Source organism: Hydractinia symbiolongicarpus, chromosome 1 (assembly GCF_029227915.1).
Source record: "Hydractinia symbiolongicarpus strain clone_291-10 chromosome 1, HSymV2.1, whole genome shotgun sequence".
In the NCBI taxonomy this organism is placed as follows: domain Eukaryota; kingdom Metazoa; phylum Cnidaria; class Hydrozoa; order Anthoathecata; family Hydractiniidae; genus Hydractinia; species Hydractinia symbiolongicarpus.
In genome coordinates, this window is record NC_079875.1 from 7728173 (window position 1) to 7755517 (window position 27345).

General features: G+C 33.7%; 2 protein-coding genes across 2 annotated transcripts in view; one reads left to right on the forward strand and one right to left on the reverse strand.

Annotated features, from left to right (window-relative positions):
- Window positions 1-27345, reverse strand: part of LOC130635862 (tumor necrosis factor alpha-induced protein 8-like protein) — a 49495-nt gene that overhangs the window by 21249 nt on the left and 901 nt on the right. The window lies entirely within an intron of this gene.
- LOC130635845 (transient receptor potential cation channel subfamily M member 7-like) lies at window positions 966-27345 on the forward strand. Its single transcript, XM_057445349.1, has 32 exons — window positions 966-1280; window positions 1399-1553; window positions 1992-2074; window positions 6155-6323; window positions 7009-7173; window positions 8060-8429; window positions 8563-8722; window positions 8843-8999; window positions 9488-9554; window positions 9937-10037; window positions 10277-10411; window positions 10618-10668; window positions 10990-11100; window positions 11190-11428; window positions 11823-12051; window positions 13882-14078; window positions 14476-14653; window positions 15214-15342; window positions 16050-16298; window positions 16832-17012; window positions 17731-17857; window positions 18363-18559; window positions 19664-19796; window positions 19950-20472; window positions 20955-21362; window positions 21436-21521; window positions 21802-21897; window positions 22405-22491; window positions 22735-22834; window positions 23163-23306; window positions 25016-25129; window positions 25709-27345. The coding sequence occupies exons 2-32, from the start codon at window positions 1413-1415 to the stop codon at window positions 25826-25828; spliced, it is 5247 nt and encodes a 1748-aa protein (XP_057301332.1). The 5' UTR covers window positions 966-1280; window positions 1399-1412; the 3' UTR covers window positions 25829-27345.

Consider the following 27345-nt stretch of genomic DNA (forward strand, 5'->3'; position numbering starts at 1 on the left):
ATTGTCACATTTTACTATACCCAACCTTGTACCCAGATCTTTTTTTGCATTTTGGATATGCAGGCTGGCGTAAAAGATGCACTTTTTTCTAGCCACATAGAAAGCAAAAAAGCTAAGGCATTGAACTGGCATTATATACCTGACACCTCACAACAGGGTTTCATAAGCCAATATTGAAAGAATCTCTGCATTCCTCTTTATAACTAACAATTTTCGAGAGCCCATGGCGTAACACATCAATTCATTTGCCAAATTGCTTGAAAAGAATTGTGGACCGAATCAACAAGCATATAAAATCTGGGTAATTCAGACTATAAAAGAAAATATTTAATAGTGCATAAAAACCGGAAGAGTTTTCATGTCTCGGACGTAAATACATTCCGGTAGATCATATATTTGTTATCATAACGTTATATTTTCATGTTTTTATGTCGCAAAAGAATGATATATAACTACTTCCGATTACAATCTATTGTTAAGTTTTAATGGATCACATTAAAACATTAACATATCACCACGTCATTTTTGCACTTTTTAGATATCCAAGACGTCTCTCGGATATCAAAAAGCGAAAAATCGCCCTAGGAACGAAGTTGGATTGTGATATAAAACGTGGATCACATTTTACAGAAAACAACCTCCTTTTTAATAGTCTCTTTCTTGTGTGTGTGATGAAAATTCTAATGTTAAATGAAGTATTCTCGTCCCTAGAGATCTTTGAGCGAAAGTTATGAGGTGGAGAATGGAAATGAGGAGATTAAAACTTTTTTCCCAGGCATCTTATCCTCCTGGTTGTATCAGCTCAAGCTGACTTAAATTTCTTCAGGTATTTCTTTGTTTTCATTTACTCCTATTTGTAGTATGTTTATAAGCTCTTAAAAGAAACACGATTGTAGATTATTTTGCGGTTTACGCCATTCAATGCTAGACATTCGATACACGGCTGAACTGTTGCACCTAGGCCCCAGGTCCTAGCCTTTAGCAGCTAATCTGGGATATTTATTTATGAAACGTAGGCATGTGTTTACAAAAGCAGACACTTTTTGTGGAAATAGGCATTACGCGCAAATTCTTTTAAATTCCCTTTTTCTTTATCATCTAGAATCTTTTTTTTTTAAGTCTGTATTCTTTTCAATTTTTTAAAACGAAAGTGCTCCCTCGGCAAATTGAAAGTAAGAAGAGAAGATTTGACCGCGATCCATGTGGTGCAGGAAATCGTTAGCTATAGCTATATCTTTTTCAAAACAAGTCAAGTCATCAATCAGGCTAAGCAATATTAGGTAAGTTACAACAAGATAAAACTAAATAAAACAAGGTTGCAACAAGATAAACATATATATATATATTAATATAATCTTTTAATATGTGAAAGTAGCATCAGACAAACTGTATTTTTAGTGAAGTATGATGCAATGGGAGTAACAGAATTCAGTTCACTAAAGGCTGAAGATAGTGTGGAACTTCAGGAGATAGATGGAAAACCGAAATATAAACAGTTAAATGAAAATGGAAATCAAATGAAAAGTGCAACGTTATCATCCACTTCTTCAAAGGTAAAAAGCTAGTAAATACTTTTTATTTTTTATAATAAATAACGTCACAACTGAATGCACCTCTCCAAAGTCTGTATAGTAACTTGGCTCATTGCATGTAACTTTCACCGCCTTTCACAGTGCTGTCCATAATACAGTCAGAAAAAACTGTAACCGTGAGATATTACAATTGCGGTATTTTTCAAAATGGCATATGCAGGACTAATTTTACGAGATTACCTAAAAAACAGCTCTAGCGACAATCTGGCAACTCCGCTCGCCACATAACTTCATGGTTTTGAGTTTATATAAGGCCTTCTTAGAAACAACTTTGCAAAAATGCTGGTGAACAAGGTGGGTGTTTGTGAAAGATAAAACTGAAAAAAAGTGTTATAGAAGGTAGAAACACGCCACTTAGATAAACAATGTTTACAGTTGCACATGTTTATTTTTATTTAGAGAAAAGGTACTGAATGGGTGTTAAAGACTTTTCGCAAAAAATACTGTGTAAAATACGTACCAAGTAGCAAAAATCGAAACATGTAAGTAAAATCCAAACAATTAAAGACGGTTTAAAATTTAACTTATCATTAATGTTTTAATTTATGAAAACGTAAAAGTGAAGAAGAACAAATTTTTTCTAAACTAGTCGTTAGCCCGTGGAAAATCCACGGGTTCGCCCATCTTTTTTATACCGCATTTTGTGCTTCTCGCTATTGCGCAGCTAAGCTACCATTTTGCGTGACAGACAGACAGACAGACGTATACGGGCATTATAATATAGATTCTTTTATTTTATATCATCATTCATCATCATTCTCGGTTTAACATCCGTTTTCCATGCAAGCATGGGTTGGACAAGTATATTAATGACCCTCTTCCAATCTGATTTAGACTGTGTTAGATCTAAACTCAACTTCCTCTGTATCAAGTCCTGCCAAGTCTTTCTCGGTCTGCCTCTGGGCTTTGCCCCATGAACTATCAAGTCTCTACACTTTCTTACCCAATTATCCCTCTCCATTCTTTCCAAGTGCCCCAGCCAATTCAATCTTCTTATCTGGATAATATCTTTAATTCTAAGGATACTTAGCCTGCTTCTTAGCTCATCTGAACTCTTTTTGTCTCTCAGACTGGCATTACTCATCCACCTAACCATTCTCATATCATTCCTTTCTAAACGGTCAAGATCTTCCTTCTTCACTGCCCATGTCTCACTACCGTACAACATAACACTTCTTACACAGGCCTCATACAACCTACCTTTTAACTCAATTGACAAGACTCTGCTAGTCAACAAAGGAAATAACTCTCTGAACTTTTTCCAAGCAGAACCTATCCTGCAAGTAACACTTCTTTCAACACCCCCTTCACTCACCTAAGTAACAGAAGTTCTTAAGTATCTTTACCGAGCCACTGTTGTATATACATCATTGAAGCTGGAAATACTTCATTCTCTATAATCTCACCTTTGCAACAATTGCATACAAACTGAATGTTAGCTCTGAACCTTCCACCAATACTACTGCACTTCTTATGTACCCAATGCTTGCAAGTCTGACAAAAATTGAGTTACTACCAACCCCTTTCCTGCAAATTCCACAAGGCCACTTTCCAACTACAAGGTCACACTTGGCTGCAATGCTACTAATCATGACTTTAGACTTTGCTGTGTTCACCCTTAGCCCTTTCTCTTCTAGTCCTTTCTTCCACTTCTCAAACTTTTCAACTCTGCTATGAGAACCAATTCATCTGCATACAATAACTCCCATGGACAACCTGTTCTGAACTCCATCGACAGCGCTTCTAAGACTAGAACAAACAACAAAGGACTAAGTACAGAACCCTGATATACACCAACATTTACACTAAATTGATCACTAAGGGAATCGTTAATCCTGACACGACTTCTAGTATTGCTACATGGTACATAGACTGTACCATCGTAACTAGCCACTCATCCACACCTAATTTTCTCATAGCCCACCAAATAACTTTACGTGGTACTCTATCAAAAGTTTTCTCTATATCTACAAAGGCAAAATAGAGATTTTTTCTCTTTCCTAAATACTTTTCCTGAAGCTGTCTGAGTAAAAATATTGCATCTGTAGTGCCACGCCCTGGAACAAAACCAAATTGCATCTTATCTATATCAATTCTTTCTCTAAGTAATTTATCAATCACTCTTTCATTGACTTTCATTACTTGATCAACCAACTTCAAACCTCTATAGTTACCTCTTTCTAATGCATCACGCTTGCCCTTAAAACAATTCACTATTACACTCGACTGATATTCACTCGGAATAGCACCATCCTTTATAATCTGATTAGCAATTAGCACTTTTAATAAGCTCAACTCCAATATAATTCTGCCAATCTTCAATTTCCTAATAGCCTCCACTACCCATTCTGTCTTGATCTGCTTAGCTGGCCCTTCTACAACATCATCATCAGACAAATTATCCTCATCCCAATCAAACTCAGTGTTAAATAACCTCTGATAATAATTTTCCAAGCTACCCTTTTCTCCTCATTTGTGATAGCCAAGAGACCTTCATCATTACATATACACTTCTCACCTACAACATCTTAATTAGTCTTCTTCATTTGCTTTGCTATCTTGAACACCTCATTGGGCTGGTCTTCCCTTCTTAACACATCTGCGAATCTGTTTCTCCCTGCTTCTGATTTTGCCTTATACACTGCTGTACGAGCACAACGCTTAGCTTCTAAGTAATTATTTTTACTACCACCTGACTTCCACTCTTTCGGAAGTTTCCTCTTTTCTTTTATACACTGGTCAACCTCATTATTCCATCACCAGCTCTGTCTATATCTAGCTGGGCCTTTCGTCCACCCACAGGTATCATCAGAAGCTTCTAGAAGACAATTCTTTAAAGTAGTCCGAGTACTTTCAACATTGTCACTATCACAGTGACCATTGTGGGCTAACTGCTGAACTTTTGCACTAAATTGTCTTGCTACAATCCCTTCCTTCATCTTCCAGACTTTGCAACGGGGCCTGTACTTACCCTTGGCTTCTTTAACACTCTTCAAGATAATATCACAAACCAAACCTATGCTGGGAAACACACTCTTCCCCTGATATAACTTTCACGTCCTTCACCACTTTCTTGTCTGACTTTCTAACCGGAAAGTAATCTATCTGTGTCTTACAGCCACATGACTCATATGTTATCAGCCTACTCTGTCTCTTACTGAATGATGTGTTGCAAACCACCATGTCCGTTGCCATTTCAAACTCAAGCAATCTCTCCCCTTCCTTATTTCTGCTCCCAAATCAATAGCCTCCATGCACACGTCTGTAACCTTCAGATTATTTTCAGCATGACCATTAAAGTCGCCGCCCACCATGACAAGTTCAGTGTCTCCAAACTTTGATGTGACTGCTATTAATTTATCATAAAGCTTATCTTTATCTTCCTCACTGAGTCCACACTGTGGAGCATAAACTGAGAGAAAGGTGACAATTCTATTACCTATCAAAAACTTTATCATTATAATACGACTATTAACACACATAACATCTATTACTTTTTCTACCAGGGCTTGAAATCCAACCCATTTCAGGCGAGTCTTTACAGACTTTACAGTCTTTTTAGACTCCCGTAAAAATAAGTAACAAGCATTTAATTTTTTTTAATGTTATTTTTTTACTTCATGTTTAACAAAATGACATGATTAAATATATTTAAAATAATATAATCTCTACTAAGTTTATTTTATATAAACGCAATACTTTTTACACATGAAAATACTGCATGTAACCTTTATTTGTGATATGTAACATTTAGTAAATAAAGTAAATTAAAAATGCACAATAAAATATCCTTGAAAAAATCTAATTAGCTAAGCTTCATTCTAAACTTTTTGCGAGAGTCCCTTTGGACTCCCATTACCCTGACTTACGCGAATCTCAGCACGAGTCGGACTTGCGTCGGATTTCAAGCCCTGTCTACCCACTTCTCTGCAACAAATATGCCAACACCTCCATATCCATCACTATTACCAGTCCAAAAAAGCTTATACCTTGCCCTCCTACCCTCCACAAATCTCACTGAAGCTCCTCTCCATCTGACTTCCTGAACACAACACATATCAACAGATCTACGTTCTAACATTTCAACTACTTCACCTGCTCTACCTCTCAGAGTACCAACATTTCGCTAGCCATTCTCAACCTAGTGTAATCTACCTTGTAATGTGATAGCTGGGTAACGGTCTGACGATGCTCACACCTGACATCTGTCCTACCGTGCGCGACACCTTCACTCCTTAGAGTTCCAGCCCAGTTTATAATTTTACGACAAAAATAACAATATTCGATAGAAAAGTTGTCTGGCTTTCAGAAAATATCTATACTTTTACATAATTTTATTTCGCAGTTTAGAAATTAGACAATAATGGGAATACTTGATGTATCATGTTTCTCTAATAAGCTCCTTTTTCTGCTGCACATTTAAACAAACAAAATTTGAAGTGTTTCTCACGTTTAGTTGCTGATGTTCTTTTTCTGCTATCAATGTTTCACCAAAATGATGGATCAAGTGCATCTGTTGTTCTTCTAAAGAAGCAAAAATTTTTAATTTTTCTTATATTTAGTTGCTGCTGTGGAAGGGAAAGAGAAAGCCATGGTGAAGCAATTACTGAGGATGAAATTGCTCAAAATCAGTCAATAGTTTGGGATGTACAGTCTCATTTAAGAGAGGAAGGAACAAATGCCTATGGAGATATTGAGTTTCATGGAAGTGGGAAGAAAACAAGAGCAAAGGTGTTTTACTTTCTAGTATGAATTAAGTATAAATTCAAAGGCTTGAAATTAAGTCATTTTTGCGAGAATAAACATACTTTTCTTTGAGCATTTAGTACTTACAGGGCTATTTTCCAATTTACATAAAAGTTTTACTTTGGGGTTTTACTCTGTCAAAGATATTTGCATCGTTGAAAAGTTGTGTGAAAAGCTTTTTTTTCAAGTAGCCAGTAATTTTTCTCACCATAAAAGAGTTGTGGAATACACACCTGAAGTGCTTATTTACTAATATTTTTGTCTAATAAATACTTTTAAATAAGCGTAATAGTATCATAGGCATATCTTAAACCTGAAAATAAGGTTTGTTAAGTATACCCAGCCTGTTTCCAATGATGATTAATAAAAAGTAGATTCCTTATCTTCAATGTTAAATATAAACCTTTTTTTTAAGTTGCACTTAAGCCTCCGGTTACTAAGGTCAAGCATATATATTAAAACGTCTTTGTGGGATGTGCAATTGCACACACATGCATGTAAACATACCTTAAATTTTCGTGGCTCTGACAGACTGCTTGAAAATTGGACTTATTTAGTTTATGAAAGTTAAACTAAAGTAGTATACTTGAAAAACTCTGTACTAAATTTGCATAAATGTGTGGCCGATTGATGGTTTTAGAAATATAAAGGTGTTTTCCTTGTTTTCTAGTTTCTTCGTATTTCCGCAGACACAAGTCCGAAAGAAGTTTTATGGTTACTGATCAAGGAATGGCATCTTGAATTTCCTCGCTTGCTAATATCTGTAACTGGTGGAGCAAAATCTTTTAAATTAAACCCAAAATTAAAAGCTTTGTTTACTGCTGGCCTTTCTAAGGTTAGTCGAAAAATTATATTGTTGTAACAATGCTGCAAAGAACTAAGCGTAATTAAACTAATGTTAAAAAAATCTGATTGTCTATTGATAAAAATTTAATTAACTTGGTTGGTCAAAAACTTTGTGCACTTTATAATTTTACAGCCAAAAAATAACCTTATTGGAAGGCTTGCCATACTTTACTATCATTATTCATGCTTACAACAAATTGTAACATTCCTACATTTTACGAAACTTTGATTTAATTATGCATTTATAAAATTTGCAGAAAAAGCAAAAGAGAAGCCAGCTTAATATTGGCACTGTAAATTCGACTTTTAATAGTGGCATGTCAAAATTGTTTTGTTAAAAGAGTTTTATCATTGGTGTTATGTATCTGCAATCTCAATTAGGGTTCGTAGCATCTGTAAAGTCAGGGAAAATCATCTCCTTGAGAAAGTGAGGAAATGCCAGGGAAAAAATCTTTTTTTTTTTCATTGGCAGGCTTTTTCTTGAGGTGTGCTATTGATAGCACATGCAAAATAATTAATTTTATAAAAAGTTGAATCTTTCTGATCAGTCCAGCATCGGCAAGCAAAGTCAGGGAATTATCATTTACTGTCAGAGACTTATAGTTTTAGTATTTTGTTATAGATATGCAAAGAATTTGCAATATTTGATTGGGTTATATATTTATTCTATTGTTTAAGAAATGATATTTTGTTTGTATTCTTTTACGATAAGTTTTAATTTGGATGCCAGCATGGAAACATAAAACTCAAGTTTCATGAAGTCAGGGAAAATAGTATCTTTTAAAGCTAACTATTCGGGGATAATAATATTATTTTCATGAAAATTTGTTATTTGTGTAACCGTTGTCCAAAGTGAATTTTTTTAATTTTTGTAGGTTGTTCAGTCAACAGGAGCATGGGTGACCACTGGTGGTACAAATACAGGTGTAATGAAACATGTTGGTGAAGCATTGCAAGGTTCTTCAACGTTTGGGATAAATAATAATGCTGAAATAACACGGAATGTAAATTGCATTGGGATTGCCACCTGGGGAATAGTGAATGATCGTAAAAGATTAACCAACACAAAAGGGAAGACTGTGGATTATCATATGACCAGTAGTTTTGAAATGACAGGAGCATGTCTGGATAACAATCATACCCACTTTTTACTTGTTGACAGTGGTCTCATAAACAGGTATGGTGGGGAAATAGCTTTTCGTGGAGCTTTGGAGAAGTGCATTCGAAAAATGGAAATAGATAAAAGTAAGCCTTATTTTGTTAGCCTTCCAAACAAATTTATATTTTCTTGGACGTTTTAAAGTATTTTTTTTAATGATTCATGCTGTGTCATGTACAGTTATGTATAATGTCATGTATAATTATTATCTATGTTTAGATCGTGCTCATTTTGGAGTCCCCGGTGTTCAGCTTGTGTTAGAAGGTGGACCCAATACAGTTTTAACTGTTTATGAGGCCATCACGCAAGAGCCACCAATGCCAGTTGTTGTTATTAAAGGTAGTGGAAGAGCTGCTGACCTTTTAGCATTTGCACAAGGGTATGGTAATGTTTTGTTTTTCTTTGTTTATTTATTTATTGAAATATTTTGAGTATTAGGGAGTTCTATGAAAGAAAAGAAAAGAACAATAATTGTTGTAGCTGTGTTATTACTGTTTAGATTGGCACAAGGGAGTGGTCCTCTGTTTGAAATGGCAGATGTTGTTGAGCATGGACAGTTGATTAGCATGATTGAACAATTCTTTCCCGAGCTCGACAGCACAGGAACTAAAGCTGTATACCTGAACATATTGAAGTGTGTTGAAAAAAAAGAGTTTGTACGTTGTTTTTCTAATAGCTATTTTAGAGAATTGAACTTTACCTCATCTCTCTCATAAGACATAAATGCATTTGTTATGCAAAAAATGCAAGTCCACTCATAAAAAAGAGGATTTACAAATAATGAAATTTTAATTGTAACTTTTATGGTTGCAATAATGGTTTGGGTGAAACCACCAAAACTCTGCATACTCTATTGAGTAAAATTTAAAACACTGATCCAAGTAATGTATTGCAGGATACACCTGTGCAAGCAGTTAAGATATTCAACTTCTGCCTTTTTTAAGCAGTGGGATGGTGTGATGTTTAGTGATTTGACTAATCTTATTTTGAAAAGAAACATTAGTTTATCTGTTTATTTGTTGTTAAAATTTTAGCTGTGAAATATTACCACTCAAGTTTAGGAGCAAACAGTTTTAGCCTATTATAATTGTTATTTATTTTGTTTAACATCAAACCTGTAATTCTATTGTTTTTGAACTAATAGATTACAGTTTTTCAAATGGACGAAGGACGAGAAATCGATGAGGCAATACTAACAGCTTTTTTAAAAGGTTAGTTTGAATACTATGCTACCCCAAAAGATGTTTTTACAGTTTATCCTCATTAATTTTTAATTTTGTAAAATATTTATCCTTATGTTGATAATTCCCTAGGCTTTAAAATACTTAGCAGAAGCCAAGCTATCGTCATTTACAGTTATAAAGTTTACCTACATCCTTCTAAATTTCTCTAAAAGATCTCTATAATAATACCTGTATTCTGTTTAAAGTGGTAGTCGAATAGACACGTTGTATGACTGAATATGTATGTCTTTGGACCAGTGAACTTATGGATTTCCTCACGAAATAACTAACAAAAAAAACTAATTAATTTTACTATGCTGATCTTATTATAATTACATTGTAATATTTGTGATAATTTATTAAAATTTAGGCAAAAACATTCGTTCGTGTGACCAACTAAATTTAGCCATGCTTTGGAACCGTGCTGATATTGCTCGCTCACAAATTTTTGTTGAAGGCGTTAAATGGACTGTAAGTGATATACATTTCTTGTTATGTTAAGTTGCGTGATAATCTTTCATGATATATAATTAAGTAATCTTTGCTGTACTTTTGCCTCACGTTTACGTTTATATATCCATTTTGAATTAAAAAGTCCTTGCAATTTAAGCTTCCAGAAAATTTAACCCAAGTGTTCAGCCTTTTTTTTCGTATACGACCATATGCACATCAAAGTGACCTTTATATTTCGCTGACATTTACTTTATTAGGAAGCAGAATTAAATGATGCTATGAAGTGTGCATTGTGGCGAAATAAACCAGAATTTGTGGAACTGCTTCTGGAGCATGGAGTCAGCATGGCACGATTTTTAACCATTGAACGACTTGAAGATTTATACAACAGCGTGAGTGTATATTTGACATTTTATGGAAAGATAAGATCTATCGTTTAGATCTACATATTCAAAAGAATCTAGAAGAAGAGTTAAAAAACTGTTCAGGAGTGAGTGTTGCATATAAACACTTTGTTCTTTTAAAATTATATTTTCTAAAACTTTATTTTTTCTTTGATGTATCAAAGCTGTTGATGTTGCATGTTTTTTTAATTTAGAGAGCTACAAAATCAAGTAATATTGTACGGACTTTGCTTGGTGATGAGAAGGTACTGTTAAATAATAATTGGTTTAAATAATTCGAAGTATACTTTTTGTCTGTCTGTGATCTAATTTAAAAACTGGGTTTCTCTTATGGAAACGCCAATGTAGTTGCACCTATATTTATTTGAAATGATGCAGAAAATGTGTATGGCAGGTAATATTGCACATGCTGACAACTAGTGCGTTTATAATTCTTACTTACTTACTCTATAATTCTTACTTATGTAAAAGCATAAAAAGAATGTGTTTTATATCATTTCAACCATGTTGGACTATGAATAAGGCTAGATCTTAACGTTTTTTTTATTATCTGCTTCTTCTTTTAGTGTAACAAAGGTATTATTAAATTATCTGATGTAAGCTGGGTTTTAAAGAAATTGCTTGGAACAGAAATACGCAACGAAAAATATGTTGAAAAAATAAGTCACATAAACAAGGCAGGTGAACTTTATAACTCTTGAAATGTTTAAACACAATTATAACTGCAATAACATAAAATGTTTTAATTAACTAGAATTTTTCATAGGCTATTTTACCAAGAAACATCAAAGAAGAGCAACGTTCTTTTAAACATTCCTTCAGTGAGCTTTTTCTTTGGGCGATATTATGCAATATGCCTGAAATGGCATTATGCTTATGGGCACATGGGGAAGAAGCACTTGCAAAAGCACTGATTGCAAAGATCTTGTATCAAAATATGGCTCAACAATTAGAGAGACGACATATGCAAGAAGTAATCATTGAAATTTTCAATAAAAATGATGAGTAAGTGCTGTAATGTATTTTTCATTATTGTAAACACAAATGGATCAGCTGCTGTGTTTTTTGTGTATCAGTTGTTCGTCGATATTAAGAGGGAATTTTTGCAATGGAACCCTTCAGCTACCATACGAACTGATGACAAATGGAAAACACTGGAAATGTTTCTGAATGTGAAAATATGGCAAATGTCAACTATGGCAGGAATATGCTTCTATGCTTTTTGTATTTCCAGAAAGCATATTAAGTTCAACTTGTAACTTAGGCTGGATTATTTATGATGAATATTATTTCTAATAACTGGTGTCATTAGCTAACACACAAGAGCACGGTTGTAATGAAAAAAGCTAATACAGTGTATTATAGCTATTATAAATAATTTTCTATGCACTACTTTTAGGAAATTTGGTGTGCTTTCAACTCAACTTTTGAATGAATGTTTTGAATCAAACGAACTATTAACAGGCCAGCTGGTTACATACAACTTAGAGAATTGGGGTCTGCAGACATGTTTAAGTTTAGCAGTTGCATCAAACCATCAGGATTTTGTTGCACACACCTGTTGTCAGGATTTGATCAGTTCAAAATGGACTGGTGCATTGCAGTTTAGTGGTGCACAAGCTTACCAGGTAAAAACTTGTTAAACAGCATTCTTATAATACTAAATCTCTCATTAAACCGATGTAAGGGATACCAAACATACACATACAACACAGCAATTTGAATTTTCAAAACTCACATTTCAACCTCAGCCTGGGTTCTTTGTCTCTTTTATAACTGGATAGTAAAAGAGAAAAAAAAACCTGTAATTGAGGTTGCTCACAATCTGCATTATTCGATGTTTATAACCACTGAAACAAAACGTCTAAAAATATAAGCATGTGCAAAAACAACAAAAAATTATAAAAAAAAAATGGACAATGTCCAAAAAAATCAAAGATGTTTAAACTATATACTTGCTTTGCCATTTCAAATATGGACCGGGAAAAAAAGGATATCAAACATTAAAAAAACCCCAAAATTTTTCGTTAAGTCATACAAAATCAGCAATTCAGTCTATTGCATACTTCCAAAGTAATCCTCAAAATACAAGAAATTAATAGCTGAAAACACATAAAAAAGAAATGAATTTTTTGGTATATTGTATATCTATCGAAAATTTCAATCCAAATTTTAAAAGAACAGTTTACCTTACAAACCGAAACTTATAATCAAGAAAATCACACACAATATCAAAGAAGGTAACAATGCAGCGCATATAAATATATATATTTCAAACGTTCGTAACAGATGTAAACATTGATTTAAGTTTAGGTTTTAGGTTAAGGTTTATTATAAGGACATCAACACTGAATCAAACAGTCTGTATTGTTAAGAACAATAACAACGGAAAAATTACTTTTTACAATTTCTTCTCTAGGACATACATGCTGTTTTTGTAAGAATAGTGTGTTTTCGTTTCGGCCTCGATATTCTTAACTTTTTTGACAAATGCTATCCTCATTTTTCTCAATATGTTCTTAGCATGACTATTGCCTAAAAATATATAATACCTTAATAAAATAAGCTTGCTATAAGTTACTATAGCTAATGGCAATTTCTACTCATGTAATGACCCATTGCTTGGACAGAAAAAGTTCAGTTTGTTTAATATACAATAAAAAAGTAAACTTCTATTCAATTTTGTGCGTCATGCAAATGTTCATTAATTAACATTGACTTCGTTGAACAAGACAAGTTTGATTTTTAGATTTTACATTCATATTCGAATGCGATACAACCTAAGTCCCATGAAAAATATAGAAAAGCATATAAGCTCATGATGAGTAAACATTGGCATGCATAACTTTTTTCAGGATTAATCGGAAAAACAGACAACCTTCTTTGTGTCGGTTTTGTTTTTTCAGTTGGTAAACAACTTGTTTCCATGAGATACGGCGTACACATGGTAAACGGGGGGATGGGGGGTAGGGATAAAATTAAATTATTTCAACCGTAACGACTGAAAACAGCACTGTAGCATAAATGACAAATGGACTCCCTGTTTCTCATTTGGCAGCTTACTTATTTTTTTAGTAAATTTTAGTGACTCGTTGACTCACATAGTTACTCACGCAAGGGAATTAATATATAAGATGCAGTTTTAATTTGGCATTGTCATATAAGCATTGTTAATTTATTATTGTCAAATTTTGACGAAAATGCCAATAAGAACAATTAGTGTTGGAAGTAACCCAAAAAATTTTGGTTACTTAGTCTCAAAAACTCTCTATAGACAAGCATGGTTAAGTATTAACCAACATCATTTCTTTCTAAATTTGTTGTTTGTGTAAAGCAACTGGTTAATTTTTCCCATATTCCCATTCCAATTTTACAGGTATTGTGCTTGCAGCTATTTTTTTGTTTTATTTGTTTTATTTGTTGTTTTATTTATTGTTTTATTAAAACTGGTTCCTTAGGTCCTGCTTGGTTTAATCGTACCACCATGCATTCTTCTCTTGAAGTTTCGTTCACGAAAAGAGTTATCCAAACTTATTATGACTGAAGAAGAACATAGAGCAGTGGAAGAGGAAGAACAAGAATTAGAGCGACAGGAACAGCTTGAAAATATGAGAAAAAATACGAAAGAAAAACAAAATCAGCATCGACCGTCCAGGTAAACATGAAACAATCAGATATTTTCAATCTGAGTATTCGTCTGTGGTGTAATTTTGCATAACAAAGGATTATTTCCAGATATAGAAAGGCTAGAGAGACTAAAAGTTATTTATATTTATATTTATTATTTATTTATTATATTTATTATCAATGTAGATTCACTCCAGTAAAGTTTAGATCATTATTGTAAGAGGATGACACATCGTATATGCACCGCAAACATCAATCTATTCCAGTTTTCATAAGTGGGAAACTTTTGTAGATCTTAAAACATTCTTATATAACAAAAAAAACTCGTAAAAAACAAAGAAAATATATAAAAAATGTTTTTTGTTTTTATGTAATCATTTTTGTGAGACCACTGTAAGTCACACTAGTGCCACATCTAATTTTAGATCTGTGGCATATGAAGACAGCACAGAATTGTCTTTGAGTAATGCATCGTACAGCATTAGTTATAAAGGATCAACTTTATCCAATGAAATGTATGTAGAATTGTCAAAACAGCTTCCATGGTACAAAAAATTAGTTGCGTTTTATCGAGCCCCTGTCACAAAGTTTTGGGGGAATGTCGTGAGTATATTGTTGTTGATGTTCTGGCATTATAAAAATGTAAAAAACAAACGTTTTTTACTAACAATATTTAAATTGAGAAAATTTAAGAAAAAAAGTCTGTAATGTCAGGATAGGATTTTGTAGGAATGTGATCATTATATATTTTGTATTTTTTTCCGTATTTTTTATCTCTGTTTTTGACATGTACTCATAAAATAACATTATTTCTAATTATTTGTTTTACGCTACGCTAGTTATAGAAAATGCTTTTCCCCTAATTATTATTGGGAAATTCACACGTTTCATGGAGAATGTTAAGTTGGAAGAAAATGTTTTTTTCCCTAAGTTTGTTATTGATTTTGGATGTGAAAATTCACACATTTTCTTCCATGGAGAATGTTTACTTAGGGAAGAATGTTTTTCCCCACTAAAAGTCAGGGAATTTGTTTTGGGAAAAGACCTATTTTTCATTTACAAACATTCTGATATGAAGATAAGAAAACATACAAGTGCCCTGACCTAAAAATCAGCTTTTACAAGATACGTTTGTCTACAGAGATTTTATTTCATCATTCCAGGCTGCGTACCTTCTATTCTTGATACTGTTTGCGTTCGTGATCAGCACAGAACTAGGAGAGGATCCTTTTAATACTGAATGGGTACTTGTTGTTATGGTGATAACATTATGTACTGAAGAAATACGACAAGTAAGTCCTATTTTACATCTTGACAAAATATGTACCAGAGGGCATGACCACACAATAATATTAACAATTTTAGAAAAAAATTGTTTTGTGAATTGGTTGTTATTTATGAGTTTTGTTTAAATATTCTAAATTAAATGTTACAAAAACAATGAAAAATGGCGAAGGATAGTTGTAGATAGTTCCTGGGACAAAGCCCAGAGGTAGAGGTGGAGTTTGAATCTAACACAGTCTAGATCAGAATAAAAGAGGGTTATTATATGCCTTGTCCAACCCATGCTAGCATGGAAAACAGACGTTAAGCCGAGAATGAGAATGATGATGATGATGATCAATCTTATGTGCTATAACAAGTGTGTTTTTGAGGCTTGTAGGTATACTCACAAACCCATACTTTGCTGACTAATACATTTCCAATTTTCAGATTCTAATATTCTACTGCCACTTTAGATCACATTTAAATTGTCTATTGCAATGACCATAAGATATTTACAAACTTTAAACTTTAGGAGCAAGGAAATTTAAATTTATTTGACCATATTTTCTTAAAAAATGGATGTTTCTTATAAAATTTAAAATGTCTTTAGCCAGCATGTCTATATTTTAGAGAGTTTTTTGTTCTTTTGTGCTATAAAGGACATACTTACCAAAATTGAGTGGATGTATAAACATATATCAATTAATTATATAGTGAAGTGTTTATAATTTAGGTTTTACAATCAGATGCTTACACATTTATACATAAACTTCGTGATTGGGCGTCAAGCTACTGGAATATCTGTGATGCAATCGCCATTGCTTTGTTTTTTCTTGGGTTTGGTTTACGGATGAATGCAGATACAAGAACTGCTGGTCATGTTGTGTATGCAGTTGATATCATTCTTTGGATAATTAGATTGTTGGATATTTTTTCTGTTAATAAGTATCTTGGTCCATATGTTGTCATGATTGGAAGAATGGTAGGTTTTGTCCATGTGTACATTTAATGATCCTTGACATTGGAGTGAACAATTTATTTTTCACTTTGAATTCTTTCTATCAGTGACTTCTTCCTATCACCACAATCAGTTACCATAAAAGGGAAACTGTGGCCATTAAAGTCTAATCTGTTGTGGTGTCATCAATTATTTGCTTTAGTTACGGTATGAATTGTAATGTTCTAAGAGCAGACAAGGAAAGTGAAACAAAATAATGCAGGATTAATATTTATGATTTGTATTGAAATTGCGTTTTACTTTATTTTTGTGTCTGTTGCAATGCTGGTTCCACGCTGAAGGAAATAATAGGTATTCAGAGTATTTTGATCTCGCCATTCTAATAAAAGATTTCTCATTCAATATTTCTATTTGCAATTTGTGTAATGTACAAGCTCTAAGTTATAAACTTTTAGTCCCGCAATTTTTTTTTCTTCCAAAAAACAATTGTTTTAGACCCTCAAAGTATCTTACTACATGTTCATTCTTATTTATTGTATATTATTTATATGTTTTAGACTCTTGACATGGCATACTTTATGTTTATTCTGCTGGTTTTTCTGACAGCATACGGTGTTTCAAGGTACGCCATCTTAAACACCAGCACAAAACGAACATGGGGAACTATTGGTGAAATGGTGTTTGCACCTTATTTTCAAATATATGGTGAATTGTTTTTAGAATATCCACAGCAAAACAGTAAGCGTTTTATTTCTGTCAAATTGCTAGAAATTGTCTTGTTATGACAATTATTTTGTTTTGACTGTAAACTTGTCTGTCTGGGAATGTCTGGAAAATATCATGAAACGTTTTTATAAGAATTTTCTGCGGACATGAAGTGATGCGATGTGAAAATGTAATATAGGGATACATGCAAATATTTGTTGTTTTCATGCCGGCATTAAATCTTATCTTGCGTTACGTTTAAATTTTCTTGCAGGTATGAAATTTTATGTTAGCATGTCATGTGCGTGTAATCATATTTTTAATTGGTTGTACTGTTGGGTTCTTCTTTCAAATTCAACGAACATAATGTCTTTTATGTACGAATATTAGGGGAAATCAGGAAATTGGAAACCAAAAGAGTGACCTGCATTAGCTGACTAAAAATTTAAAGCTGTGTAGTTGTTTTATGTAACTCCGGCAGTAATGGAACAAAAGTTGCAGCCATGGGGAAGAACCAATCAGTGGAAAGGAAATGTGTGTTTTAAAATCTATTCTCTGTAAAAAACTGTGTCTATTTTCCTAAGTTTCAATATCAACGAAGTGGATTTAAGTGATTGATACAGAGGTTAAATTGACAAAATATATTTAAATAACTTTATCCTTGACATCAATTCCTGGAAATTGACATTAAAACTAGGGGTAGTGTTTGATTTGACATATGCGGATATATATTTTATTTTTACACTTTTAGAACAAGAAACAATCTTCAGTACTGTCAAAGAAAACACCATCATTGAAGTTGTAGTTGCTCTCATCATGGCGGCTTACCTTCTTGTAGCTAACATACTTCTACTGAACCTGCTTATCGCTAAGTTTAAGTAAGAACTTTTTATAATTGTTTTAAAGCAGTATTTGGTGATTTACATTTTACATTTTTCCTCTTATTAAGAAGTTTTCAAAATTTAGGGGAAGGGTTGCTTATTAGAGGGAGGCGCTTATTAGAAAGAGGGCGCGTATTAGAGGAAGGCGCATATTAGAAAGAGGGTGCTTATCAGAGAAAGGGGCTTATTAGAAAGAGGGTGCTTATTAGAGAAAGGCGTTTATTAGAAAGAGGGCGCCTATAAGAGGGAGAGCGCTTATTAGAAAGAGTGTGCTTATTAGAGGGAGATGCTTATTAGAGGGAGGCGATTATTAGAGGGAGGCGATTATTAGAGGGAGGGTGCTTATTAGAGGAAATACGGTTACCCTTTATTTATTTAAAAAGTAATAGCAAAAATGTAGTGCATTTTTTTTTAATTTTAATTTTGATGCAATTCGTTTGTTTTCTTGCACCATACACAACATCTCATGTCTAAAGCAATTTTTTTCTTTTTATTTAAACAGCAATACGTACACAACAGTTCAAGCCAACTCAAATGTGATATGGAAATTTCAGAGGTACCATCTCATTCAAGAGTACTCGATCAGACCTTGGCTTCTTCCTCCTTTGTCGATCTTCATCCATATATTCCAGTTCTTTCAAAGCTTGTACAGATCTTGCAAGAAGAGAGCGAAGAACAGACACACAGACAGAAAACTAAGTAAAAAACTTGTGAAAATTCAAAGGCGACTTTTATTATATTTTCTTATTTCATCACACTCTCACTGGCCTCGCTAATTCCAAAGGAAACACCCTGTCATTTATTTCCTTAAGAAGGCGATGATAGAGTGTTTACAACTTCTATTTCAGCAACAAAAATCTTTGAAATTTCCGCTTAACTGGAAAACGATCTTTAGATCACAAATCAGCCACAAAGGTTTTGATTACAAATAGCCATGAAATATCTAACAGTTTTTATGATTACAAGTGAAATCAAAACAATAGCTACAAAATTTCTTAAAGTTTTACGATGAAATTATTACTCCTGTCAGGAAGTCAACACCTGTATAATTTCTTAAGTAGAGACATTTTATCTCTATTCTGTCTCTTCGTCGAACAGTGCGAAAGTTAGGGTCAGTGCATTATAGATGAGTTTCAATGTTTACGTTTTTACGGGATTCTTGCGTATGTGCGGAAAAAATCAGAAAAATCGACAGGCAAAAAAATGCAGACCGTAGGTGAAGAAAGTCAAATTACGGTTAAAAACTTTTATACTGTGGCTACAGACTACTGTGACTACAGACAGGAAACTAAGTAAGCAAACGGTACGTCGGTTTGAGTAGGGTGCTATCATATAACAATATTCTGGCCTTGTTATCTGGTTGCATATTATTTTCTCTCGACCCCCTCCCTGGGGGAGGGGGGGGGGGGGGGGGGGGGGTGACTGAGTTTCTGGAACCACCACTACATAGTCTATCCTTTGACAAATTATTTAAAATATTTAAAAAATAGTATATACGGTATTCTTTATAGATTTTCTATATTTAGTTAATGTTTTTAAAGTTGGCTTTAATTAGCCTTTGAGCTACATTTTCTTGTCAACTTGTCAACTATAAATAAATTAATCATATATCATATCATACTAGCATCTTTTCACTGATATATGATCTGAATTTAAACTTCATACAAGCTATATTCTAATTTCAAGATCAAAAGATGCCTCTACCTGAAAATAAAGTTGGGAATTGACTGGTCCACGGCTTACTGTCTGCATATTTTGCCTGTCGATTTGCGTAAGTCGTCTATTAGCTACAATTTTATTTAGAAAAATTTTTACACGATGGCGAGCTTCACGATTTAATGTTATTCGAAGAAAGATGTTTGGCGAGTTATCTACGAAAGAGAGACACAATTTTGTTGGCTACCCAAGAAGAAAAATTAAAAATGATTTCTGAAAGGTATAATAGTTTTGAGGGAGTATATTTTTGAAAACAACCCTTCTCAAACACGTCAGCATCTGATAAACGCCGACACAAATGTCCCCGTGAAAAGAAGTTTTAAGGTAATTAATGATGATGCCAACGACTGTTCATTTTCCCCTTTTTTGTTAGAGTTGACAATATTGCTGGAGTATTTACTGAGTACAGTCGGGAAGTACAACATCAAAACAAGAAATTAGTCGCATCAAGAACAAAACTCGAAGAGCGAGTGACCAGCATTGAAAATATGATGCGGACAGTTATGCTCAATGTATCTCATGTACAGGCTGCACTAAAAAACAATAATATAATACCTGACACCACGTATGAAAGGCGAAAACATGCTTTTAAGGATACTCATTACCTTAACCGTTCCATTTCGGAATATCCGAATCTTTCGGATAAAATTTCACTAGGCGCTGTTCCGGCTTCACCCATCTCTTTACCGGCAACTGCTTACCAATTTCCAAAAAGACGACCTGAACGTACTAGTATGGTCAGAAGAGCCGCCTATAATTTTCGAAAGGGATCGCTTGAGACGCAGAATATTTTAAATAAGTCTAATGTGGATGGAGCTTCTGAAGAAACAACAGGACGTCCGAGACGTTTGACTACTGGCGAAGACAGTATAGATGAAACACAAACAGAAAATATGGTATGTGTTCCAACATGGTTTTTGTTAGCAGTCTACCACTTTTTCAGCTTCCCAAAAAAATATCGGCTTTCATTACCATTGTAGATGGTAGGGTAGTTGTGAACGTTTTTTAATGCACGTCAAGTTTTTGCCAAATATTGTCTACCTTAAAAAAATTATATACAAAATTCAGTACAAAAATTATGTGCAAAAAAGTTTTGTGCAAAAATTAATAATCGGGAAAGTATAATTTTTAAGGAAATATTTTGTTTATTATTTTTTATTATTATTTTTATTATTTTATATATTTTATTATGTTTATTATTTATTAATATTTTGATATTGCTATTGCGCAAAATTTTACCCATTAAATAGATTATCTTTCCCTGCACGAGGATTAATCTGCTCGAAAATTAGTAAATTTTACGAGCCACAGCGGTCTTATGAGTAAATGTAAACACGGCGTGTCATTAAATGCTATTTGAGTGTCATCTTTTGCGTAGTACACTACAAGAAGAAACACCTTTCCAAGCCGACACAACCCTCGTTTATCGACAGTCCTTTCAAGCGAGAATGGCGATTCCGAAGGGGAATCACCATTTGAGGAATCTTTTGCACGTGCACACAACCAGTCTAAACAGTCAGAATCCTCAACTACCAACAAAGATATACGTTCCGACAGTGCTCGCAGTAATAGTTCATACACTCAAAGTGATGTCTCGAATTCGTCATACACACGCAGTGATGGTTCCCCGAGATTAAGTGACGGGTTCAACTCGAACGTAGAGGATTTGGATGTAGTTGATCAAGGTAGTTGTGAAAAAGTCGTCAATGTTCTTTCGCGTTGTACTATGTACCCGTTGTCGAACGTGAAGAGATTTTTATTACCTGATCACTTAGTCGAATGGGATGTAAGGAATTTTTTATACTTCTTCCTGTGAAAATTTCATGTTAAAGTTTGAAAACTGGCGAGTGCTATTTTAGGTGCCCGTAGACGAGTATAAGCCATCGGAGTACACGTCATATACAATTTCTGCCCAACCTGAATGGGCAGATAAAGAAATTGTGGAGTGAGTTTTTCATTTTTATTGACAATGCCACCGCTTAAACGATGAGTTGGTTGAGGCGTAGTTTTCTTAGCTTTTTCTAGATCGTAGCTTGTACATACAGAAACAGTGGAAACACATTTCTTTTAATTTCTTAAAAAATTTGAATTGTAAGACGTATAGAATTTTTTTTTAATTCAAATCTTTGTAGTATTCCCCGCCAACATCGCTGTACATTCACCCTTCGAAAAATATGCCAGGTCACACGAAAACTTTCTTATCTCGTCCTCACTTTTTTCTTTAGAGGAGATGAGAGCACAATGAGATTTAACGCTATAGATGGCGAAATAAATCGCGTGAGTTTTACGGGAACATATCCAGTTATTAACGGATTACCGAGGTAAGTATTTAACTGTCATGGTCACACTTACGATGTGAATGTCGCCTGTCCTTTACACACTTTTCATTTTTGTTACATTCTGGTTGTAATAGCATGTGGTGTTTTAAGGAGACAATCTAATCGGTCTAGATGTTAAATTTATTTTTGATGTTAATACACAGTTTTTAAGTGTCAATAATGCATGCGCGAGATAGGTTTGTATTAACGTGCTGAAGTTCTGTGCAAAGGATAGCAGGAAAATGGACAATATAGGAACAAAAACACCTCTACAATAGCATGAGTGCTTTTTTTGAAAGATTAATATTTTGCAGAATGGAAAAGGATTTTTAACAAGAACTAATATTTCTTTCATCCATCGATCTATTAGGTATTCAACGTCAAACATAGGATCAGAAACCCGCATTACGACGACAACCATTTAAAACAGACCTTATTTTTAACAGTTACTCTACGTTCAACCTGACATGCCTAGAAACGTTTTTTACAATCTACACTATTTGTTTTTAGAAATCCGTTCGGTAGGACTGGTTTGAAAGGGCGTGGTCTTCTTGCTAGGTACGGACCCAATCATTTCGCCGAGCCCATCATTACGAGGTATGTATTGTATTTTGCCTTAAAACGTATGTTTCTGTTGTCGCTTGGTAGGTCTGTCTGTTATTTATTTCAATTTTAATTTGCTAAAATATATACTTTTTTCTTTGGTTTATCTCATTTTTTTGTTCTCCTGTCTGTCCCTCGCTAGCACTAGCTAGGATGTCTGTCAGTTCAACCGCTCTTTGTGTTATTTAGAACATCCTAAAGGACGTTGAATATATGTTGTCGCATTTTGGATTTTAGGTGGAGTCGCAACTACTTTGAGATGAGTGGGAAATATTCCGATACGTTAGAAGTTTTGGTTTCCATGAAAAAGAACTCTGATACGCACGTGTTACCGAGCGTAAGCTTAATTTTAATTTTCGTTTTTTGCTTTTATACTGGATGATATAATGATATGATACAGCACAGTGCTGACAACCATTTTATCTGAGTTCTGTTCTCTTTTTTGGAGGTAGACTAACCAGTCTTGCTTGAAAAGGCATTAATGCAATCGAGCAATTCTTTTGCACGTGCGCTGTAAAAATATTGGACCCCGCTTGTCGGACGGTGGATTGTCAAATTAGACCTAGATGCTACGAAGAAACTACCGTTATCAAAAACTCTTAAAACCGATGTTTTCGTTTTGTATTTTCTCTTTTCTAATAAATAAAAATAAATTATTTCTTTAGGGTTCTTTTGATCAAAGAGATGAAATACCGCAATCTCTGAGACACATCTTCAGCGAGAAAACGTTGGAAAATCTTGGATTAAACGCAACACAGCGTCGTGTTTACGTCGATGACGCGAATAAGATATTCCAGAACGGAGAACTGGTAGGTATTTTAAACTCCAAGGGGGAAGGTTGTTCAATATAAGAAATATGGTTAAGCCACTGGAGTTTGTTGTCTAGAACCAGTCATTAACCCACGGTAGCTTGTTTTCTGGAACTAGTCATTAACCCACGGTAGTTTGTTGTCTAGAAGCAGTCGTTAACCCACTGGAGTTTATTGTCTAAAACAAATTGTTAATCTCGGGTTTTTTTTGCCTGGAACTACTGGTTAACCCACGAGAATTTGTTGTTTAGAACTAGTGGTTAACCTACGGGAATTCGCCTGTCCTTACTCGTCAATGTTTGGTTTACGGGAATTCGCCCGTTGTAAGAGCCAATAAAAATTTTTTGTGTTTATTATTTCGTGTTCTCGTAGTATGAATAAATATTTTAAGACACGAAATGTCGCGATTTTTGGCCTAAATCAGGGAAGCTGGACCCTGCGAAAAATTTTAAAAAGGATTTTTGTTTTCTCTCAAGATTTGTTGAAATTGGATATTCGCGAATTTTAATTCCGCAATTCTGTATTTATTCTGCAAAAAAATTTCTTAATATCACTTTCATCCTTATTAAGGTTTCATGTAATAGCTCTTTAAATTCATCCAAGATCATTTTTTTATTGTTGATGACATTTTATAGAACTTTGCAACTTAGTCAGGACCTCTTTGACTACGATGGCTCCTATGGCTCACTTCTCTTCCAATTTAAAAACACTTCTCTTTTATGATCCAAACAGTTCTCTTCTATATTCTCACACTTCTCTTCTGCACTTTGACACATCTCTTCTGCAATTAACACTTCTCTGCATGTGGCCCCAAACTGTCTTTTCGCAACTATAATTAAAAATCTGGTCCGCAATTTTACACTTATGGTTTGTATATTTTTTCACTTTTTGCAAGAAGTATACTTGGCTAAAACGTACTCAATTTACGGACAGCTTATTGTAGCAGGTCACGAAGCATGTACACGAATAAAATAATATCACTAATCAGTTCAGATTAGTAGCAGAGTTATTAATTTTATCAATGGACACAATAAATGGCAAAATAAATGGCTGCCCAGAGTCCTTAAAATCATGGTAGTGCCAACCAAGCAAATCACATGTTTTTCTTAATTATAATGAATATACTTTATAAGAATATCAGGCTAGGATTCTAGGTTAAAAACAGTGAACAATAGAAAAATACTGACCAGCATGGTTAGAATTTAGTGTGTATTGAAAAAGATAAAGAAATGCCTAAACGGAATACCACAATATAATTTTATCTAAAGTATGTGTAGTGGTCCACTACACATAAAATTTCTGGAGAGTTATTAATTACTAAGAACACTGAATTTTTTCATGGCCGGAGGGTGGTATGTCATTTATTCATCCTTGCCCCCACATACACATGACACGAGGGTTGTCATGTATTCAAAACCTTGAGTTATCAAAACCCAGCTCAATCAATATTCCGGACCAGAATTAAAGAGTTTTTATTAAGAAGAGAAGTGAGCCATAGGGGTCATCGTATTGATCATATAGTAATCAACACCTTTGCCTATCGCAAGAGTTAATTCTCGCAAAAATTTATTAAAGTTATGAATCGCGGAAAAGTTATTTTACGGGATAATTTTAACTCAGAACTTGTTTCCCTTGATTTCGCGAATTTTTTATCGTGAAAATTTCCTCAAAGTAGCATGATTACAGCGTGTGTTTTTTCTTTCGTGCAGATATTTCAAGGATATGTGGACGATCAACGCAACACTGATAATGCTTGGATTGAAGCCACAGTCTATAATTACCATGACGACAGTGGTACCATCTTTTCAAAGTTTCTTCTGGGGGTAAGAATGCTTCCTAATATTATTTTCCTATACCTAGTATTTTTCAATATGCTTTTAGCGTAAGTTTTGAGGGTAAATCTTATCTGGACGAAATATTTGCATGCATTTCTTTCAGATTATATTTCCACTCCCCCAAGCAATATTTATTGACCGCAGTAAGTCTTTCGACACCTTTAGCCACAATCAAATATTAAATAACCTAACAAATTATGGTATCCACAATACGGAAAAAGAATTCTTTTAGAGATTACTTATTCAATAGAAAACAAATCGTTACATATCAAAACACCTCCTTTGAAATTTTTTTTTTTTAACAGAACTCAATGGGAGAACAAATATATTACATTTTTGAAGTGATTATTCGTTATAGTGTTGATAATAAATCGTTTTTTTCTAATATTAGGCTGAAGTGACCTTTAACACGCCCTAAAATCTTCTAAATTACCTAAATTTAAATAAGCTGAAATATTGAATTCTTCTTAAATCTCGGCTACCTTACTTAAGCTCTTCTCTTGTTAATAATTTAAACATATGACGTCATAGCATTTTTATGCAATATTTTTTTTCTGTTTCTTTTAGAACGAATCCGAAAGATTGAATATTCAGTGGACAGAGGTGTGTGCTGATATTAACTTGCCAGAATATCAAGCAAATTGGTTACAGCAGGTCGCTCTAAATAAGTGCGCCTATTTTGGATAGCGAATCAAAAGTTGTCACAGGTGCAGGAAGAGTGAGAAGTGAAGAAAATTACGCAATCGTTAGTTGTAACCTGCGTATGGATCAGAAATGCACAAGAAAAAAAATTTGTAGCATATATACAAGCATTGGCCTACGAAAACTTCACCTAACCTTAACGCTATTACTATTAGGCTTTTTCGGGCGTTCCAAAACAAGAAGGGGGAAGGTAGCGCAGATTGTGTCCCATTCCCTAGTAACTTCTGTATCACTTTTGTTCTTGCCTGTTTTTACGTGCAATTTGATGTCAACAAATTCTCGATGACGTCATCATTTTTTTGCTATCGTCATCGATGTAAACACTGGACCAAAAATTTTTTATTTTCGGCTGAACAGTTAATCATTAATTATTCACGAATTAAGCCTGTAATTAGCAATCAACGATATACAGTACACATATTCGATGGAAATTTAAATGTCAAAAATTTAATTCCAGGACCAAAAATTTCTCGTATGTAAAAAAAAATACATTATTAGATCTTAGGAAAATTAAAAAAAAAAATTGACAAATTGATTCAGTTATTCAAAAGTTACACCCAAAAACCTATGAGGGAATAGGTTTAAATGGGAATTCAAAACTATGTACATGTTTGAGCGAGTGAGCATGACCTTAAAATGTGTACGAACTAAAACCCTTCAAAGATAAATATTTTATATATTTTTTAAATTTTGCAGAAAGAAATATTTTTATGGGTTAACGGATATATAAATATTTTCATAAGAATAAATTGTTGATGGATTTATATCTTTTTTTATTTAATTTTTATATAATTTATATATAATTTTATTCATTTCATAGTTCGGTTAATATGGAATATATTTTTTATTTTAATAATTTTCTGGAAATTGATTTTTGTTTTTTCTTTAAACTGAAGATGTCACTCCCAACCTCTCATTCACAAAAAAACGTTTATTTCATAAGGAGGCTACACAAAAAGAAGGTTTTTCATACATTATGTTGTATTTTTTAATTTTTACCAATTACCAATATGACTGCCTGGTACAGGGGAGGTCCTATAAATTGACTTGTGTCCGTCCGTCCGTTATCAACATTTCCCAGAATTGGATCATTAGTTTTTATTTTTATATTGTGCACAAAGACAGAGACCCTCAAATGCTTTCTGAGAAAAAATCTTATCAGCTCAAAAATGGCGGATCTATGCTAAATGAGCAAAAGCGATCCTGAAATATGATTTTTAGTACATTTCTCAGGAATGGATCATTAGTTAATGATTGAATTCTGAGAAATGTTTTTGCTCATTTAGCATAAATACGCGATTGTTGACTGATGTATTCTGCGGATGATTTTTAGAAAGATTTACCTTTTTATGACGTTTTTCGCATTTCTAGTACAATTGTTTTTTTGTTTGTGTTAACTAATAGAGGTTTTTGTGATATTTTTAAATAGCTTATTTAAAATTTCTGTGATTTTAATCCTTTAACTTTTCCATATTTTCGAAAGACGTGTTTGTTGTAACGCA

Coding starts and splice junctions, on each gene's coding strand:
- LOC130635845 (XM_057445349.1), top strand. CDS start 1,413: ATGGGAGTAACAGAATTCAGTTCACTAAAGGCTGAAGATAGTGTGGAA. Junction 2,075..6,154: donor AGTAGCAAAAATCGAAACAT/GTAAGTAAAATC, acceptor TCTTATATTTAG/TTGCTGCTGTGGAAGGGAAA. Junction 22,835..23,162: donor ATACGCACGTGTTACCGAGC/GTAAGCTTAATT, acceptor TTATTTCTTTAG/GGTTCTTTTGATCAAAGAGA.